The sequence below is a fragment of the Dipodomys merriami genome, unplaced genomic scaffold (assembly GCF_024711535.1).
Source record: "Dipodomys merriami isolate MVZ:Mamm:240054 unplaced genomic scaffold, mDipMer1.0.p SCAF_27, whole genome shotgun sequence".
Lineage (NCBI taxonomy): Eukaryota > Metazoa > Chordata > Mammalia > Rodentia > Heteromyidae > Dipodomys > Dipodomys merriami.
Window position 1 is genome coordinate 16,843,677 of NW_027204159.1, and position 20,282 is coordinate 16,863,958.

Here is a 20,282-nt window from a genome sequence, read left to right on the forward strand (position 1 = left end):
TATTTTCACAATGAAAAAAAAAAGAGAAAAGCTAGGAACCTGCATATTTAAATTAAAATAAAGTCCAGTATTGAAATGTGGACAGCCAACTTATGTTTTAAAGAAAAATGCATATAGTCGGAGACTGATGGCTCATTCCTATAAGTTAGCTACTGAGGATCATGATTTGAAGCCAGTCCAAGTAGGAAAGTATTTGAGACTCTTATCTCTAATTAACCAGCAAAAAGCCATAGTGGAATTGTGAGAGCACCATGCTTTGAATCCAAGTTCCAGTACTGGAACACGTGGACATGCGTGTATACGCATGCGTGTGTGCGTGCATACACACACACACACACACACACACACACACACACACACACGGTCTAAGGGTGTAGCTCAGTGGTAAAATTCTTGCCTAGCATGTACAAAACCCTAGGTTCAATTCTCAGCCCCACTTTAAAAAAAAAAAAGAATAAAAGATTTAAGAAAAGAAACACGGGGGGCTGGGAAGGTGGCTCAGTGGTAGAGCACTTGCCTTGCATGCATGAGTCCCTGGGTTCGATTCCTCAGCACCACATAAGCAAAAAGAAAAAAGCCAGAAGTGGTGCTGTGGCTCAAGTGGTAGAGCGCTAGCCTTGAGCTGAAGAGCTGAGGGACAGCGCCCAGGCCCAGAGTTTAGGCCCCACGACCGGACCAAAAAGAAAAGAAAAGAAAAAGAAACATGGGCCACAAGTTTGCGCAAACCTGCTGCTGATCAGAAGACAAAGGCAACTGGAAAGAACAACTGAAGGAAGCACGGGTTGGGAGGGAAGTGATAGTAGAGCTGGGCACAGGGCTGGAGCAGGGCTGCAGCAGCCAAATCCATTTCTTCCCCTGGCTCCTACAGGACGTGGCCGCTGGTCCCTGCCCTATTCTGCTGCCTCCTCTGCACATCGCCCTCCTCCCACGTGGCTCTCATGTGGACACTCTCATGTCCACGCCCATGTCTGCTGTGCTCTGGGCAGCGTGAGGTGGTTCTAAATGGGCACCTGCCAATGTGGGGCATGCCCGAGAAATGTGCAAGGTAAAGCAATTTAAGCTTCAGGAAAATCTGTCTTTCTTTCCTTTTTTCTTGTGTGCCAGTATTGGAGCCTGAACTCAGGGCCTCACAACCTCAAATGGCTTCTTCACTCAATGGAGCGCTACCATTTGAGCTACACCTTCCTTTCTGGCCTTTTTCTGGTTAATAGGAGATCAGCGTCTTGCAGACTTTTCTACCTGAGTTGATTTCAACCCACAATCCTCACTTCCCGGCCTTTTGAGTAGTTAGGGTTATAGGTGTGAGCCACCAATGCCCAGCCATGAAGACAGCCATGTGGCATGAGGGTGTGGTGTGGGTAGGCTCTCTGTCATTGATAGCTTACAAGCAGAAGCTCGTGATAGAGACAGGAATCAAGTTATCAGAAGGCTTCAATCATGGCTTCCTTTCAGGAGAGAATTCCTGTTTTCCTCCTCTGCCCAGGGATGCACGTGTGGGGCAGCCTGAGTATCAGTGATCTGTGTCCAGGGGGAATCGCTGGCTCGGTGGCCTGCTGTCTCCCTCAGCTTCAGCTGGGTAACCAGGCTCTGCCACTCACTGATTGGCTGTGAGACTGGGCCCTATCTGTCTCCTCTGCCAGCCTCAGCACCCTGCTTCACAGAATGGGATGCAGCTCCAGGCCCAGACACCCTGGGTGCTCAATGGGTGGGCGTGAATGGGGCTTGGTCCCCCTTTGCCTACCTAGCTGGGCCCCCTGCTTCTTCTGCTTCTCCTCCTCCAGCGCCTTCATCTTGGCCTCGTACTCATCCGCCAGTGCCTTCCACTCCTTGCGGTTGTTGGTGATCCCGTCCAGCATGGGGGTGATCTCCTCATGGAAGCGGGAGAATTCCTGAAACCAGATAGATTGTTGATAGATAAATGGTAGGTCAGTGTCAAGAGAATTAGTGGCCCCAAAAGATTGTTAAGTGATAAATAAGTGACAGATGATAGCTATAAGATAGATTGATAGTGGACAGATGACAGATAGATAGATGATAGATAGGTATGTAGATGATAGATGATAGTTAGATGATCGAAATGTGACAGACAGACAGATGATAGACAGGCAGGCAGGCAGACAGACAGACAGATAGATAGCAGGGGTCATGCCCTAGTCTCCAGGTTCAAGGTGCAGCCCAGTCCGAAATGCTGGGCACTGGAATGAGCTTCCTCCAACCCACACAATTCCCATATCTTCTGCTTAGAGCCTCTTCCCCCCACTCTTCTGAGCCCCCACAACCCCAAGTCTCAGCTCCCAGCTCCCCACAGCTTCACATGGGCTGCTCCCCTCACGTGGAGCTTGGCCTCCTCTCCTCCCTGCTTCCCCTGAGGCCCTGGCAGAGCCCTTACTTCCTCTCCTCTCACTTCCCTTTCCCTCCCAGCATCTCTCCTCCCCTCCCTTCCCCTCACTTCCTAGAGGAAGCTCTTCCCCACCGGCTTAGGCTGGACCCCTGTGAGTTGTCCACATCTCTCCCCTCTCACTACTCCTTCTGTCAGGCTAGTGTCTCTTTAGAGGCTGGCATCCTGGACAGGGCCACCTGGTCCTGGGGCCCTGGTGGTGGCCGGAGTCTGGGGCCGAGGTTGCTTCTTGGGGAACCCCGGCTTATGAAGGGCATCTCTTTGGGACTGAGGAAGCCATGGGCCTACCTTATAGACAAAGGTGCAGACGAAGTCAATGAAGCCAACTTGCAGTTTAGGGAGCTCATCTGCCTTGTTTCTGTCCATCATCGGCTGTTAGGGAGAGAAAAAGTTCACTGTAGTGGGCATTAAGAGGGTCCCATCACATTCTTGCTAAGGGGGGTATGGGGAGAGAGGGAAGGAAGGAAAGGGGAAAGAAAAAATTAGAAGTAAATATTCCAAGCTTCCAAATCTGAAGTGCAATTTGTAGGAAATATGGGAACAGAAGAACGTGGGAGGCTCTACACAACAAAAGACCCACTGTCTTCAACAAATAAATGGCACACCCCAAACAAAACAAAAGGCCTGGAGATCTGTACTGATTCAAAGAGACTTAATTAACAGACATAATTGTTGGAGGCAGTGTGTCCTTTATCCTTCTCTGTCAGGGACAATGAGCAGACTGGGGATTAATTAAAGTAACGTCACTATTGATGAAATATTCAACTATTTATTAAATGTTCAACTATTAAAGTAACATCACTAATTTTCTGAGTATGATGATGGTATTGTGGTTATCTGTTTGTTTGTGGTTATTGGTATTGTGGATATATGTCTCTTAGAAACATGGCTTAAAGTATTAATAGAAGAAATGGCAATGTTGGGGTTTTATTTGAAATAAACTTCCACCCAGGAAGTGGTGGCGCATGACTGTAATCCTTGCTACTCAAGAGGCTGAGATCTGAGGACTGAGGTTCAAAGACAGCCCAGTCAGGAAAGTCCATGACACTCTTATCTCCAATTAGTCGCCAAAAAGCCGGAAGTGTCTCAAGTGGTAGAGGGCCAGCCTTCAGCAAAAGCTAAGGAATAATGCCCAGGCTCTGAGTTCAAGCCCCAGTACCAGTCCAAAAATAAAAATAATAAAAAATAAAGAAACTTCCAGAAGTACAAGAGCAACCTAACTTTTAGTGTCTACTCTCAAACTCTGCATCCTTAAGAGCCCAGGGACCCACTGCTGCCCCTCCCAGATCTGGTGGGCAGGGCCAGAGGGGGGAGGGGGCCTTTAGAAGTTGCATCTCTAACCTTGGCTATTTCTAACTATAAAGTTGCATCTCTCACCTAAGGAATGAGGTTAAGTTTGGTCTTTACACTAGGGGAGAAGTCATCCTTATGGTAAGTAGGTTCACACACCCCTGTGAACAGGGTAACCCCTGCCTACCCCTTCTGCACACCCCCTTCTTTGTCCCCAGTCAACTCACAATAGGATTCTGCTGCAGCACTGTGCGTTCCAGGTCGCCTTGCTCCCAGAATTCAGCAGCTACCAGCAGAGCTACCTGCAGCAGATAGACCCCAAAATAAACACACAGTCCCAGTCCTTCCCCTGGTCAAAATGATAAACCCACCCCCATTCCTCCTCACTGAAGAGACCAAATAATTTCCATGTCCCTGCAGTTTGGGGCAGCCTCATGACCTGCCCTGGGCAATCCTGGGGTCCCCTCCTCCTGGCCATGGAGGAGTCCATACCTTGCTCTGCACCTCCCAGGGCTTGGTGATGGCTGAGAGATCACAGGCGGTCATCATCATGGCCCTGGAGACACAGGAAATGGCCTTTCTCAGTCCAGGGATGTTGAAAGCAACACACACCAGTCAATTCTGTGGCTCTCTCCTTTCTCTTCCCCATGAGGGGGTGACTTTATCCCATTGTGAAGAAAGAGCTCACTTCCCCATTGTTTGTGGGGTTTGAGGTCAGAGGTTAGTTAAATCCTGCCTCTGTTTCAATTGGGCACTAATCCATCCTCTCAAAATCTCCTTTTCTCTGACTGCAATGGGAACAGTACTTCCTTCAGAACGGGTGTGAGAATAAATGAATTATGTAATAATCTTGGTATTTATACAATAAACACACATCAGGTAGTTATTATCTTCCAGGCACTGATCAAGGCATCAAGTGATAATTATCAATTAAGTTTACTTATGTATGTAACGTATGTATGTATGCATGTATATTTTGGTAGTACTGGGATTTGAACTCAGGGCCTCCTACTTGCTAGGCAGCCCTTTGGGCTTTAGTTATTTTTGGATAGAGCCTCAGATTTTGGCTTGCAGGCCAACCTCAGACCAAGATCCCCCTACCTATACCTCCGGAGCCACTGGGATTCCAGAGAGAAACACCATGCCAAACCATCCATTTCATTTAAATTGTATCACATACTTGTAGTCCCTCCTCTCTGATCTAGTTTAGAGCAATGTCTCCCAACCTTTCTCTCACTATTGCCCTCTATTCCAACTGCCGAAGAGCCTTTTTAGACATTTCTTTTCCTCTAATTAATCCACCGAAAATTTTCTTTTTCTGATTCTACAGATAAACAGTGTGCTTGGAGGGCCATACACCATGGCACTAACAAAGATCTTTGACTCCCTCTGAAAGAGCTTCATTTACTCCATGGAGGCCTGGGCCTTGTTGAAAACACAAGGTGTAATAAGCAGTGTGATTGATTGGGCTGCATGAGGAGGCTGTGGATGAAGGACAGAGGACAGAATGGAGGGAAGGGGGGGAAGATTCAGAGAGAAACCCTCCAAAGGAGTTTCACTGATAGGAAACCAAGATAGGTATCTCTCACAGGTAGGTATAGGATGAAACAGAAAGGTTGGGGACAATGACAAAGAATTGGAGCTAGCGAAGGGAGCTTGGGAGGTTTAAGAGGCATATTTGGGGACTGTCATCCAGGGTGATGTGACAAATCCAACACTAGGAACCTGCAGAAACAGGAAAGGTGACAAGTTCTGAGCAGTCCCTCCTCAGAGCGGTGCTGCAGAAAGCAGGCTGGGAGCATGCGCAGGAAGGTACCCAACACAGAGGGACAGGAGGAGGGTAGATGCCTTTCCTGGTAGATGCCCTAGGGTTTGAGCAGCAGGGCAGGCCAGCAACAATCGCTAAGCCAAGAGAGCTTAGGAGGTGGAGGAAATCTGGCTTGGGGAAACAGCTGGGTGGGCACTGGGGAGCAGAGCATTTGGAGAATGCTGGGACTCAGAACCTAATCTGCTGCTTGCATGATTTCATCATTATAAAATAAGAGGGTATATAGTTGTACATAAACTGTTCACTCACAGAAGATTAAGTTCAAATAAAATGTTCAGTGGTATAAATTTTTACACAGTATATAATCCTTTGAAGAAGATAAGGTTTCAGGAATGCATATGTTTATAGTAGCTCCTTTAGCTCTATATAAAGCTTTATATAAAGCCTTACGCTTGATGTGAAGGGTGATGTGATAGCAAATGCTTTGGGCAAATAAATACTCAGTGAGCATATACATCCCTGGCTTCCCGGGATGGGCCACGGTCCATCTCTGTGGCTCCCGGGGAGAGCTGGGTGTTTGTTTTCCTTGGTTGGAGGGTCACATGGGAAACATGTCCAGAGATTGGGGAAACACACCCAAATGTTTTATGGACGGAGATTTTGTATACGTGTGTGTGTGCATGTATGTGCGTGTACCTGTATTAGCCAGCTTAGAGCCTCAGGCACAAAACTAGACCAGAGAGAGGGACCTACAAATGTATGATGAGATTTAAGTGAAACCGATGTTTGGTATGGTGGTGCTCCCCTTTAATCCCAGGCTTTTTGTCCTTGCTGGGATCACAGATGAGTGTCCCTGGGTATAGCTTTCTTCTGTAGAGACAGAGTCTTTAGACTTTTCTGATTTAGAACTTTGGTCCTCCCGATCTCAGGCTCCACATACCCACACAGCTTGGGGTGACAGGTGTGTACCACCATACCCTCTGTAGGTTGGGAAGGGATCTTGAGAGTGTTTCTGCTGGAGTTAGCCTTGAACTAGAATACTTCCATTTTCAGCCTCTCAAGTAGCTAGGATTGTCATTGTATAGTACTGTCATTGTAAACCACTGGCGCTTGGCTCAGAGGTAGGCTTTTTTTTTGGGGGGGGAGGTCCAGTAGTGAGGCCTGAACTCTGGGCCTGGGCGCTGTCCCCCAGCTCTTCAGCTCAAGGCTAGCACTCTACCACTTGAGCCCCAGGGCCACTTCTGGCTTTTTTCTTATGTGGTGCTGAGGAATCGAACCCAGAGCCTCGAGCATGCAAGGCAAGTGCTCTACCACTGAGCCACCTTCCCAGCCCCTGGTAGGCTTTTTTTTTTTTTTGTCAGTTATGGGGTTTGAACTCAAGGCCTGGGCACTGTCCCTGAGCTTTTTTGCACTCTACCACTTTGAGCCACAGCACCACTTCTACTTTTCTGGTGGTTAATGGGAGATAAGAGTCTCATGGACTTTCCTGCCCAGGCTGGCTTTCGAGCTGTGATCCTCAGATCTCATCCTCCTCAGTAGCTGGAATTACAGGCATGAGTCACCAATGACTGTCTTTGGTGGCAAGATTTTTTTTTAAGGCAGCTTAAGCTAAAACATACTCCAAGAGGGGGCAGAAGACGAAGCCATGCTGAGGAACAGTGGAGACTGCTGGGAACGAGACTATCCAGGAAATATATTGCAGAGAACATCCCTCTATCCAGCTTGCACACAAAGCTATGTCAGATGCCATGCTTGGTGAGTGTGAAGATATGCTGGGGATGTGTACATTTATACCACAAATATAAATGTGTGAGCAAACACTTCTCTGGGAAAGGGAGTTGCATTTATGGAGATAATAGAAGGTGGATTAGGAAATCAGGGAGGAAGTGTCCTTTGAGTTGACAACTATAGGATACATAGCCATTAACTTGATAAAAAAAAAAATAAAGAGAGAAAGAGTGTGTGAGAGAGAGAAGAAAACACATCCAGGCAGTGAGAACACTGGCACTGAAGCCCTAACGCCTGCCACATTCAAAAACTGAAACATGCAGGGGGCTGGGAAGGTGGCTCAGTGGTAGAGCGCTTGCCTTGCATGCCTGAGGCCCTGGGTTCGATTCCTCAGCATCACATAAGCAAAAACAAAAAAGCCGGAAGTGGCGCTGTGGCTCAAGTGGTAGAGCGCTAGCCTTGAGCTGAAGAGCTGAGGGACAGCGCCCAGGCCCAGAGTTCAGGCCCCATGACCGGACCCAAAAAAAAAAACAAAACTGAAACATGCAGAAGACAGATGATGAGGAAACATCACATTGGGATGGCAAAGAGGACAGAAGGGTAAGATTATGATGTAGAAGAGAGCAAGAGGAGGCCAGGGAGACACTGGTGGTTCAGAAACTCAAAGCTCATCCTGTCAACGGATGAAACTCACCAAGAGGAAGGACTGGGGATTAATGGGAGAAGAGCATACAATTCCATGCAAGGCTGTGAATCACAGAGCTCAACTGAATAGGGTCTTCTGTCTTGTCCTGACTTACTATTGTCCAAAGAAAGCAAAATACATCTTTCAGCTTCTGATTGTTTGTAAAATGAGACAGTTCTATTAGATTAGATCTTATGAAATGTTGGTTTTGTGGGTCAAAGAGAGGTGAAATTCAGCAATTTCATATGGTATGTGATATAATAAAACCCTCTTGGGGTTGTGAGAAGCACACGGATGATTTTTGTCAGAGCAGCTATTGTTTTCAACTTGTCCTCATTTTACTTGGATCGCCCTCCAGGGTCTTTGGGATGAGAGCTTGGTTAGCTCAGGTCAACTGAGCCCTTGGTTCATCCCCAAGAACAAAAGTTTTTCCTGAGCTCTGCTATGAAATCCAGTGCACTTCTTCCTGCTCCCTGGCTGACTGGCAAGGAAATGATCTCCATCATCCAAGCCCTGCAGGATGCTGGCTCAGACCTGCCCTGGGAGCCTGGCCACCATGACGGGTATGCCCGAGGGAATTCTGTAGTTTGGGTGTCAGTCCTGCTGGGTTTCTCTAGGTAAGTCATTGTGTCTCTTGGGTTCCCATTTGTGTGTGTGTGTGTGTGTGTGTGTGTGTGTGTGTGTGTGTGTGTGTGTGTGTGTGTGAAGCGCATGTGCGTGCATGCATGTGCATGCATGGGCACACACTGGGACTGAACTCAGGACCTCACATCTTGCTTAGCTTTTTCACTTGAGGATTTGATGCTCTACCATTTGAGCCATACCTCCACTTCTGGCTTTTTGCTCGTTAACTGGATATATGAGGTTCACAGACTTTCTTGCCTGAGCTGAACTTGAATTTGATCAGCCTCCTGAGAATCTAGGATTATATGCATGAGACATCAATGCCTAGCTGGGTTCTCATTTTTGTTCTATGTAAAATTCTACACCAAGAATTGGGATACTTTTCCACAAAGAGCCAGGTTATAAACATGGTAGGTTCTACAGGCCTGTGGTCTCTGTGGTGTCTATTCAGCTCAGTCTGTGATGCCAGGGCAATTGTACACCCTAAGCAACAGAGGCTGACTTATCCACTAAGCAGAATACCAGGCTCCACAATACCTCTTCGCATTTGTTTGTGCTGGTACTGGAGCTTGAACTCAGGGCATCACATTTTCACTTGGCTTTTTTTCTCAAGCTCTCTGGTTTTTTGCTGATTGACTGGAGATAAGAGTCTCAAGGATCTCTTTCCTGGGTCGAGTGAGGTCACTCCTTTGATCTCAGTTTCCTGAGTAGCTAGGAATACAGGCACAAGACACCACTGCCTGGCTTACTTGTTAACTTTTATGGAGGAGGGCACCATGAAAGAAAAAGTTCTAAGAGTCCATAGTGTAAGTGAAAAGCAGCCTTCCATATAACAAATTATCTGTATAAGAAGTTTTCATTTCTGATCATTTTCCTTTGTCATCAAATGATATTCTTCTTTTGGTTTATTTTTCCCAATCATTGAAAACTGTATCCAGGAATACTCATACTGAGGGTCCATGAGTGCTTCCAACTCCAGGTTTGACTACTATCAAGAATGGAAATTGGACTTCAGTACTTCCCCCTCCAAAAAACAAAAAACAAAAGGAGGGAATGAAGGGAGGGAAGGAAAGAAGAAAGGAAGAATGGAAGAAAGAAAAGAAAAGGTGACAAGCAAGCTGGCCTTTAGAGATGTCCAGGAGTGAATAGTCACGCCTTGTTGTAGTCAGCATGACATTCTGACCCTAGAGCAAATACAGCCAAGTATGGGACCCAAGAAACAGCTGGGCAGGAAGCTAACACAAGTGATTTGGCTCAAGACATGGCTCAAGTTGAGGGATAAGGTGTGAGCCTCTGACCTCAGGAAGCTCACAGGCCTAACTACTCTAGTGAAAGCCCAGAAAGGAGTGCTGGATTTCTTCATGTTAAATCAAAACTCTATAGAAACCAGATCTCTGAAGTAAAAAGGGTCTTTTGAGCCTTTACAGAGGTAGACAGGAAAAGAAAGGCCGTGTCCTATGAGAACTTCCAGCAACTCCCAGCCCCAAGGCTAGATGACAGCTGGAAGATGTTGGAAGGACCGGTGCCAAGAACATTTTTTTGTATGCTGGCTACAGATTAAGAGGTGCCAAATAACACATATTCAGCAGTTTTAGGATAAGAGGATAATCTTAAGATAACAGCTTAAACTTTCAGTAAAGGTCTAAATGTTTTTGAAGGATCTAGTGTACAGTGAATCATAATTATCAAAACTAAAATAAGTTGTTCATTCTTTAAAACTAGAGGAATCTAAAGAGCATAACAAATGCATACCAATCTGAATTTAAGACATATGAATAAGGTTTTCTCCTTAAACTTGTATTTCTACTTGATTTCCCCTAAGAATTTTATTGTAACATTATATATATGTACATGTACATATGTGTATATGTATCTGTATATGTGTAAGTAGATATACATGCTTCCAAGTCTTTCATTGGCCACCTGTTCATACTGTTTATTAACTGAAATAATATAAGATTTTCTCCTTTGACTATAAGTCTCCAAGTGTTGAATATTTTTCTTTTGGATTAAATGATTATACAATTAACCTAAACAACAAAATATATCCCTTACCTTTACAAGTACTTATTAAATACTCAAAGTAACTTGAGTTTTGAAATTCATTTATTTTCTGTGGTACTAGAGTTTGAAGTCAGGGCCTTGCATTTGCAAGGTAAATATCTACCGTTTGAACCACATCCCAGCCCTTTATTTTTATTTTTGAAAGGTTAGTTAATGAGGACTGGAAGCATAGCTCTAGTGGTAAGGTGCCAGACTAACAAGCTTGAAGACCTGAGTTTAATATCTAGTCCTACCACACACGTGTGCGCATGTGCTCACACACACACACACACACACACACACACACACACACACACACACACACATACGAAAAAGAAAACAAATCAGTTACTGAGTGAATTTTTTACATGGTAGGTTAAACTAGAACCAGCACTTATTTTATACCCATCTTTCATTTTTATAAATGCAAGTATTTAGAGACCTTGAAAACAGAAAGAGTTGAATTACAACCGTGTCACTCAATTAGTCAAATTCTTCCAAGTTAACTGTTCAAAATCATGCTGTGATCATTATGCTGAATGATCTCTCAGCTGACAATTCAATTCTCCTTCCATTTCATTGAAAACAAACACTAGAATGCTTCCCTTCTTCCCATCTGGGAAGCATACCATTAAGATTTAACCAAGACTTGTCACATGAGTATTAATTACGCCTCTGACATTTTCTATGTAGTACTTAAGTTAACCCAAGATCCTGAGAATGATGGGTAAATTAAAACATTATTAATTTAATGTATCTTTGCAGTGTGTTTTGTAAAAATGCTTTTAGCTTATAATGGGTTTCAATTATATGTTCATTGAAACTTTGAAGCTGCAGATTAACTCATTTGATTTATGTAAATGTTTGCTGTGTAAAATCACTGGAAATGCCAGGCCTTCACTGTCAGCAGGAACAGCCCAAATAGGATTGTTTCCCTCAGAAACTAGCTGACATTATTTTTCAATTCAAATAAGCCTGTTGGAACTCAGGGCCAGGTGCTGTCCATGAACTTGTTGCTCAAGTTTACTTCTCTGCCACTTGAGCCACAGTTCTCTTTCCACCCTTTTGCTGGTTAATTGCTGATTAATTAATCCTCATAGGTTTTCTTGCCTAGTCTGACTTCCAAGTGAGATCCTCAGAGCTCAGCCTCTTAAGTAGTTAGGATTACAGGAGTGAGCCACCAGTGCCTGGCTCTACCTTATCTTTTCTTTTTCCTCTTCTTTTTTCCCTTTTGTTTTGATAGTAAAGAAAAGAAGGGGTCCCCCTCACTCTGGTCTTATTCTTCCTGCCTTTGCCAGGAAGGGTAAAAAGTCACATCTCATTGTCATTCTAGTTTGTAGTTCTCTTAATATTAGTAAAGTCATCTTTTTTTCATTTGTTTTCATGCTACTATAATTCCTTTCGTAGGAAATGTCTGTCTGTGCCTTTTGCACATCTTCTATTAGGTTGGTCTTTATCTTGAATTGTTATTAGCACTTCACTGAGGAAATTAACTCTTTCACCATCATCAACAGTGTTACAACGTTTTTCAGAACCTTCATTCTAACTTTTAACTTTGAATTTGTATGTTGTACTGAAATTCTTTTTGTGTAGACAACTTTAGCTACCTCTTTTATAATAAATTTAAAGTTATACATAGAAAAAGTCATTATGAAACTATTCCTTTAAATTCTACCATTGTTTCCTCCCACCTCGCTATTTTAAAAATCTTGATTCATATGGAATTATTATTTGGATCTAACTTTGTGGCTACCCTATTGTTCTAACACCATTTATGAATACATACCTTTCCCTACAGGTGTAAAAATCTACTTACACTTATTTGGGCCTGGGATTGAACTGTGTTTATTTTATTTTAGTTTAGTTGTGGGGCTTGAACTCAGGGCCTGGGCACTGTCCCTGAGCCTCTTTGTGCTCAGCGCCAACTCTCTACCACTTGAGCCATAGCACCACTTCCGGCTTTCTGGTAGTTAGTTGGACTTTCTTGCCCTGGCTGGCTTCCAGCCCTGATCCTCAGATCTCAGCCTCCTCTGAATAGTAGTAGAGGCATGAGCCATCAGCACCTGGCAAAACTGTGTTTGTTTTAATGTCTCTACTTCAGAATGTTCTGGTTATCCTTGCACACTTATTTCTGATTAAAATTTTGGAACTGGCCCCCTAACTCCTCCCAAAATAAAGTAGGTATTTTTCTTGAAATTAATTTAAATGAATAATGAATATGGGAGGATAAATAACTTTCTAATCTTAAGGCTCCTCATCCAAGACCAGTGTGTTCTTTCCACCTATTTAATTCTGCTATGTCCTTTTGAAATGTCCAGAGGGGCAGCTTCTGGTGTGCTTGGGAGCAGCCACAGCCCCAGTGTGCACTGACTCAGTAAGAATGGGCTGCAATGCTCCCCAGGATCAGAAGACTTCCCAGGAGGCCTGATTGGACAGCTGCAGGGATGAAGGAGGAGCAGCTGGCCATTTGTCCTCACCCCCCCATCCCAGCTGGAACCTCTTCTCTTTTGCAGATATTTGCAACACTTGTGATTTAATCGCATCCCATTCTCACAGAAGGACAAACAAGCAATCAAACGCTTCCTTGGGAACTGAGTCGGGCCTTATCTTTCCTGGAGAACCTGATCCTGGCCATGAACTCCCCCGGGACCCATCATACACTCTCGAAGAGTCTCACATTCAAACTTCTCACCTCAGCAACTGAGGTGATTCACAGAAGCACATTGAGTTCACCGCAAAGACTTACCAGGAAAGTAAATGAGAGTTTCATTACAGACCCATTGCCAGCTTTGTATGCCCCATGAGTGTCATTTCCATTATACAACTAACTTGTGAACACCAACTATATATTTCCATATATAAAGGAATACCGAAAAGTTAAGTCTACCTATTTTAAGTGATGTAGCTATCACTCAGTATACAACAGTATAATGTTTGTTTTAATAAAAACTTGAAAGTGAAACCTCACTTTACCCACTGTACTCTAAATTTTATATTTCTAAATTTTATGATTGAAATTATTGTATATTACATTGTACTGATACAAAATATTACAATGACATTACACAATAATATATTGTCATGGTTTTAGTGATAAAAAAGATTAAAAGTGTGTGTGTGTGCATGCATGCAACTTGGGTTTGGTTTGGGCTTTGTTTATAATGACTGTATTTTTTCATACATGAGAAATCTCCAAAATGGCAAGTGTCCCAGAGCTCTGTGGAGAACAGCAAGAGCTGTCAGTGCAGCCTCCCGCCTCTGCCTTGGCTGATAGGGGTCAGGGTTTAGCCCTGCTTCGACTCACATAACGATTTCCTTCCGCGTCTGCTCGAGCATCATGTACTGAGTCCATTCCTGTTCACTCTCATAGGTCTTTGACTGGTCCACGATCTTCTGGAACATGGTTCTCTTCCTGTAAAACATGCCAGTTTGTTAGGGGAACACATATTGCAGCAAGGCAACACCTGAGCTAACAATGGCTAACGTTTCAGGTGAGGGCTTATTAAACTAACATAATTAGTTAACAAAGTCAAACAAGGTTAAAATCATCATGGCCTGAGAGTGAAGCCCTAGCCCAAAGTCTGCACTGTGATATTAGTTTCTTTATGGAATGGGAGTAATAACATCTAATGCGAAGGGCTGTAGCTTTGGGCCTGGTACACAACAACCATCAAAACTATGACATTTGTTGTTCTTATCCTTGTTGTTATTCTGCTTATGAAAATGAGATGAAATACCAACTTGAAATATAGAGCAAGGTCAGTGGCAATGATAGCAATGTCCATCATGTGGATTGCATGCTCATGCTGACGGCGATTGAGGTTTTGAAAGATATTCAGGCTCTAAAGGGGAAAAAAAAATCAGAGGACAGATGTGAGAAATAATGCTGGCAGTACAACCACCCATCTACAGTGGCTGTCCTAGATGGAAGCCCAGGTCAATGGGAAGAAGGTTGCCTGGATACATCCAGGCTTCTTATGAAATAGGCCTTGTCTTACCTCATCTCTCAGCAGTGTTTTGCCAAATTCCAAATGGTGTCTTTCCAAGATGGAGGATCCATGGAGTTTGGCCAGTGGATTTTGGGATCTGTGAGAGAGAGAGAGAGAGAGAGAGAGAGAGAGAGAGAGAGAGAGAGAGAGAGAGAGAGAGAGAGAGAGAGAGAGAGAGACAGACAGACAGACAGACAGACAGACAGACAGACAGACAGACAGACAGACAGAGACAGAGACAGAGACAGAGAGAGGGGGGAGAGGGAGAGAGAGGGAGAGAGAGAGGGAAAGAGAAACAGAAACAGAGAGAAATAGAAGGGAGATATGGAGAGACAGAAAAGAGAGAGAGAGAGAGAGAGAGAGAGAGAGAGAGAGAGAGAGAGAGAGAGAGAGAGAGAGAGAGAGAGAGAGAATCAGCATGGATGAATGGATAGTGCCAAGATGAGCATTAAGACACGTGATCCAGCCTTGCCTCATCCTAATTCTGCAGGCAGAAATTAAAGTCCAGGAATGAGAAGTGTTTCACCTCAGGTCACACAGTGAGGTGATGGGAAATGAGGCCTAGGCTCCGAGTTTCTGATGCTGTCTTTTGCTTTCTCCACAATTGGTTTTGAGGCTCTCTTGGCCTTAGACTCGTTGGAGAATCTTGGATATGGTGAACTCTTAGGCAGGAAAAGCCAGACCCCGCCAGGTGCAGTTTTAGAGATGGATGGATCACTTGTAGCCATCTGTGGACCCCAGTGCTGGGTAATGCTCTGAAGATCAACAAGCCCCTGCTCCTCCATGCTCAAGACTTAAGGGATGTCACTGAATTACCACAAGTCATGGATGTATTCCTTTTTTTAAGTTAATAACACAGATTATGTGCTACTGTGCCAAGTGCTTAGGTTCTACAGTATAAGACCGAAACATAATTTCCAGCCTTACAGCAGCCTCAGAATAAAGACTCAGAGAAGCACCAATTCTAAGTTTATTCACATTCTACGGGCCAGAGGCCATGGGGCCTGAGCAGAGTCTCAGTTTTTCCAGCTGTAACATGGGGATAACTCCTATTTCTGACCTACCCAGACCAAAGAGAGGTTATGAGGTTGTGGTGAGGCCATAGTCCAAGAACTGTCCTTCAGAGGCTGATTGGAATATGAGGTGTATGTGGTCAAAACATTTGTCTTTTTTGCTCACTATACAACCTACCACACCACATAGGGAGCCTATCAATACAAGGTTATCCATTACTAATGAATGTTATTCATTATTAATATCTTGACCTAAATATATCAGCAGGTAGAATAGGAAAAGGGGAGCGTGAAGGGGTTCAATCTATTCATTTCTTGATATTGCTATAATTGCCACAGACTCAATTTCTTAAAACAATACAATGTATTGCCTTATATCTCTGGGGTTCAGAACTATAAAGTGTGTCCTCCTTTTAGAGACTGTAAGGAAGAGGCCCTCTTCCTTGCTATTTCCAGCTTCTAGAGGCCAATTGTGTTTCTTGATTGGAGCCCTTCCTCCATCTTCAAAGGCAGAAGCAGAACCCTCTCTCTTCTCTCTCACCGCTGGACTTCCTCTCACTAGGTCTCTCTGTGCTACAAGGAGCCACCTGCATGATCCCTATCACCCATGCTCTTTAACTGAATCACATCTGCAAAGTTTCTTTTAGATTAGGCGATTTGTTTCCTTACTGTGGAGACATTTGAGTTTCTTACACATGCTGAATATATTAACCCTGTCATTCTATCATTTTGAAAAGCAAACAATGTAGTCCCAGGTATCTGGATTTGAGGTGTGGATTTCTTTAGGAAGTCATGATTCTGTCTACCACTGTCATAGACCCAATGCTAAGGGGAGAAGTGAAACTGTGGACAGCGAGACTTTTCCTTGGCCAGTCTGGGTGTCATGGCTAGGAGAAGGCCGGGGGAAGGAGACTGGGAGAAGATTGGGGGATGGAGGCTGGGAGAAGGCTGGAGAACAATAGTGGAAGACTCACTTCATCTGATAGAGGTTGTTCGTGCCTCTGTGGTCAATGTCATGACAGAAGGCAGCAGTGACCATGGCCAAGGCCTCCAGGTCAGTGAAGTATCGCTTCAATTTTCCGGTCTGGAAGAGCAATCAGAAGTTCAAGTCATTCTTATTCTGTAGGGGTGGAAGCAGGGCTGAGAGGGTAGGTGTGGGGAGAGAGCCTGGCATTTATGAACCTGTGCTCTGGACTAACTCTCGTACTATAGAGGAATTAGAGGCTTACTCAATCTGGAGAGTTTTCTGGGGCCCTGGAACTTTTACTACTAGAACTGGAACAGTCACAGGCCAACAGACCGCTGGTCACCCTATTCCCAAGTGACCTTAGCTGGGCTTCTGCCCTTTGGGGATTCAGTATTCCAATCTACACATTGTGGGTAGACGGCACTCTCGATGATCAGGATTGAAAAGATTTTGAATATCGATAAACTTTAGGTTTTAGGATTTGAAAAGAATCTTTAAAATGGCCAGATTGGCAAAGCATATCTTCTAAACCTGGTCTACCAGCTGAGGCACAGTGCAGAGAGATCTTTCTATAATACTCCCACACGTTGTTTTTTGTTTGTTTGTTTTGCTTTGCTTTGTTGCCAGTCCTGGGGCTTGACCTCAGAGCCTGGGCACTGTCCCTGAGCTTCTTTTGCTCGAGGCTAGCACTCTACCACTTGAGCAGTAGCACCACTTCCAGCTTTTTCTGTTTATGTGGTACTGAGGAAATGAACCCAGGGCTTCATGCATGCTAGGTAAACACTCTACCACTAAGTGTTAAAATGACAGTGGGAAAGAAGAAAATGATGCCTACTCTGTGACCCTAAGAAATAAACTAAATCTAAGTGGTGATCTCTTCTGTCCCTGGCTAGAAGTCCTGCCTCTCAGCATCTGCCTGGGCATGGCCTTGCCAGCCCTGAAGGGAAAAGAATAAGGACAAGAAACCTGAGCCACAGCAGAGCTTGGGGCATGAGCTGCACTGGGGAGGCATTTCAACGAAATGTGAAGGACTCAAAACTCTCTGAGCCAAAAATATAGACACAGATATACAAAAGTGTGTCCACTTGAGGATACTGTAGCAGGTTTTGACATAGTGGAAGACTGAAAACATACTCCACACCCAACAATAGGTGGTGGGATAAAGAAATTATTGTACATTCAAAAAATGTAATGTAGTCAAACCTTCGTACTTGTGGATTTCACACCTGTGGATTCAACAACAAATCTATTTTTAAAATGTCATCTAATTCACCTGTGATACAGGCTAAATGCTCTAAGACCAGTCCGATAACTAGTAGATTTTTAAAAATTAGTTTACTCTATTGTTATTATAGAGGTGATATACAGAGGGGTTACATGAATCAGGTAATAAGTACATTTCCTTTTGTATAGTGTCTTCTGTTCTCTTGCTCTCTCCAAGTCCCTTCCTCCTATCTCCACCCATGAGTTGTATAGTTCACTTTCATCAGTGTCCAGTGAGCTCCACCGCCAGCAGCTTTTTTTGAAGCTTGGAGTTGACTCCCTGCTATGCATGGTTTGCTGCCAGTGGGACTGAGAATTCTATGTCTAGGCCTGGCAGATTGCTCTGTTTTCTAAGCCTCCACATTCCCCACAGGGTAATTAGGTACTGGGTGGGGCTCAGACCTACAGGCAGAATGCTGGCTTTCCTTGGTCTCCTTCAGGTCATATCTCAGTTCATAGCTTGTTCATTTGTACGTTTGTCCAGCCTGCACACATAGTGGGAGTTTCTCTGAAGCAATTGGGGACCTATCCAGCTCACAGGATGCAATTCTGTGAGCAATAGTGGCACTAGATATTCAAAGAAGGGAAGCGTCTAAAGTGAACATAGCTCTGAAGCTGACCAACCTGACCTGCTCACCCATATACATGCATATATGTATATATAGATTGATCTATCTATCTCTCTATCTCTCTATCTCTCTATCTCTCTATCTCTCTATCTATCTATCTATCTATCTATCTATCTATCTGTCTGTCTGTCTGTCTGTCTGTCTGTCTGTCTGTCTGTCTGTCTGTCTGTCTGTCTAACTGTCTGTCTGTCTGTCTATCTAGCATAATGATCACTATTGTTGCTGTTACAGTGGTTTGTTTCCTCCTCTACAACCGATACTAGGATTGAATACTCAAGCGAAGGTTGATCACTAAGACCACTGAATAAATCAGAAGAGAGCTATCCCAAAAGATAAGTAAATTACAACTTAGAAAAATAAAACATATGCAAAAGTAAGGTAATATGATTCCTCCACAAATCCATAACTCCTCAATACTAAAACGTACAGATAGAGAAATGTCTGAAATCATCAAATAATTCAAATACGAGGCTTTTAACGTGATCCCTTTTCATGCAGACAGAAAACTGAAGAAAGTCAATTCCATGCTTCACTGAGAATATCAGCAATATGGGTGAGAAATTCAGCATGGAAACTGGGGTTCTGAAACAAGCAGATAAATAAAAATATGGAAATAAAAAGCTCAATGAATCAAAAACACAATGCAAAGTATTATCAATAGATTAGAGCAAGCAGAAGAACAAATATCAAAGATTGAAGACAAAGTTGAGGCATTTACTACATTCAGACACAGGGAAAAAAACATTTTCCACACACACACCCTTTTTTTCTTTTTTCTTTTTCTTTCTTTCTTTCTTTCTTTCTTTCTTTCTTTCTTTCTTTCTTTCTCTCTTTCTTTCTTTCTCTCTCTTTCTTCCTTTCTCTCTCTCTCTCTTTCTTTCTTTCTTTCTTTCTTTCTTTTTTTTGTCGGTTGTAGGGCTTGAACACTGGGCCTAGGAGCTGTCCCTCAGCTCTTCAGCTCAAGGCAAGCACTCTACCACTTGAGCCACAGTGTCACTTCTGGGTTTTCTGGTGGTTTATTGGAGATAAGAGTCTCATGGAATTTCCTGCCTGGTCTGGCTTTGAACTGTGATCCTGAGATCTCAGCCTCCTGTGTAGCTAGGATTACAGGTGTGAGCACCAATGCCCAGCTTCACCCAAATTTTCAAGAATGCTGGACTATGACCAAGAGACAAAACCTAAATAGAAGTAGGAGAAGACATTGAGGTATAAATTAAAAGTCAAATAAAGTCTATTAAATGGAATTATAGAAGAAAACTCCCCAAATCTAGTCTAGGGAAAGACATGGATGTAAAATCTCAAGGAAATATGATCAGAAAAAAGCCTCTCCACGTCACATCATAGTTAAAGTGCCAAGATGATATAACAAAGAAAGAATATTGGAAGTTTCAAGAGAAAAAATGCCAACTTACTTACAAAGGCAAATTCATGAGAATATCATCAGATCTCTCAACAGAAACCCCCAAAGCCAGGAAAGCATGCCGTGATGCATTTCAAGTGCTAAGAGTAAGTAACTGTCTATACTATTTCTAGCAAAGTTATGTTTTTAAATCAATAGAGAAACAAATAGCTTCTGTGGACTAAATCAATTCATGAGCAGTAAGCCAGTACTGCAGAAAATACATAAAAGAATCCCGTACACAGGTGAGGGAGAAATACAGCTCTCACAAACTCAAGAGTTCAAGGAACAATAAATTGTATGGGAGGAATAGAAGAACAATTGAAAATTAGAAAAAATCAAATACATTTAACTCAGTAAATTAGCACACTCCTAAGATGAATGAGGGGGAAAGAAAAAACCAACAACAGTACTCAATTCAACCAGGAAAAACAAACAAATAAACAAAAAAGCCACCAAAATTATTAGAATAAGCAAATATTTCTC

At 43.6% G+C, this 20,282-nt stretch overlaps 1 protein-coding gene across 1 annotated transcript in view; it reads right to left on the reverse strand.

The window, feature by feature from the left end:
• The window catches only part of Pde6a (phosphodiesterase 6A), an 80,729-nt gene that overhangs the window by 1,570 nt on the left and 58,877 nt on the right, over positions 1 to 20,282 (reverse strand). The window contains exons 14-21 of the mRNA XM_070036007.1: positions 16,513 to 16,622; positions 14,535 to 14,622; positions 14,278 to 14,378; positions 13,841 to 13,948; positions 4,181 to 4,244; positions 3,916 to 3,990; positions 2,687 to 2,770; positions 1,742 to 1,889 (exon numbers count right to left, since the gene is read on the reverse strand). Of these exons, the coding sequence (XP_069892108.1) occupies positions 1,742 to 1,889; positions 2,687 to 2,770; positions 3,916 to 3,990; positions 4,181 to 4,244; positions 13,841 to 13,948; positions 14,278 to 14,378; positions 14,535 to 14,622; positions 16,513 to 16,622 (778 nt within the window). The remainder of the gene's footprint in view (positions 1 to 1,741; positions 1,890 to 2,686; positions 2,771 to 3,915; positions 3,991 to 4,180; positions 4,245 to 13,840; positions 13,949 to 14,277; positions 14,379 to 14,534; positions 14,623 to 16,512; positions 16,623 to 20,282) is intronic.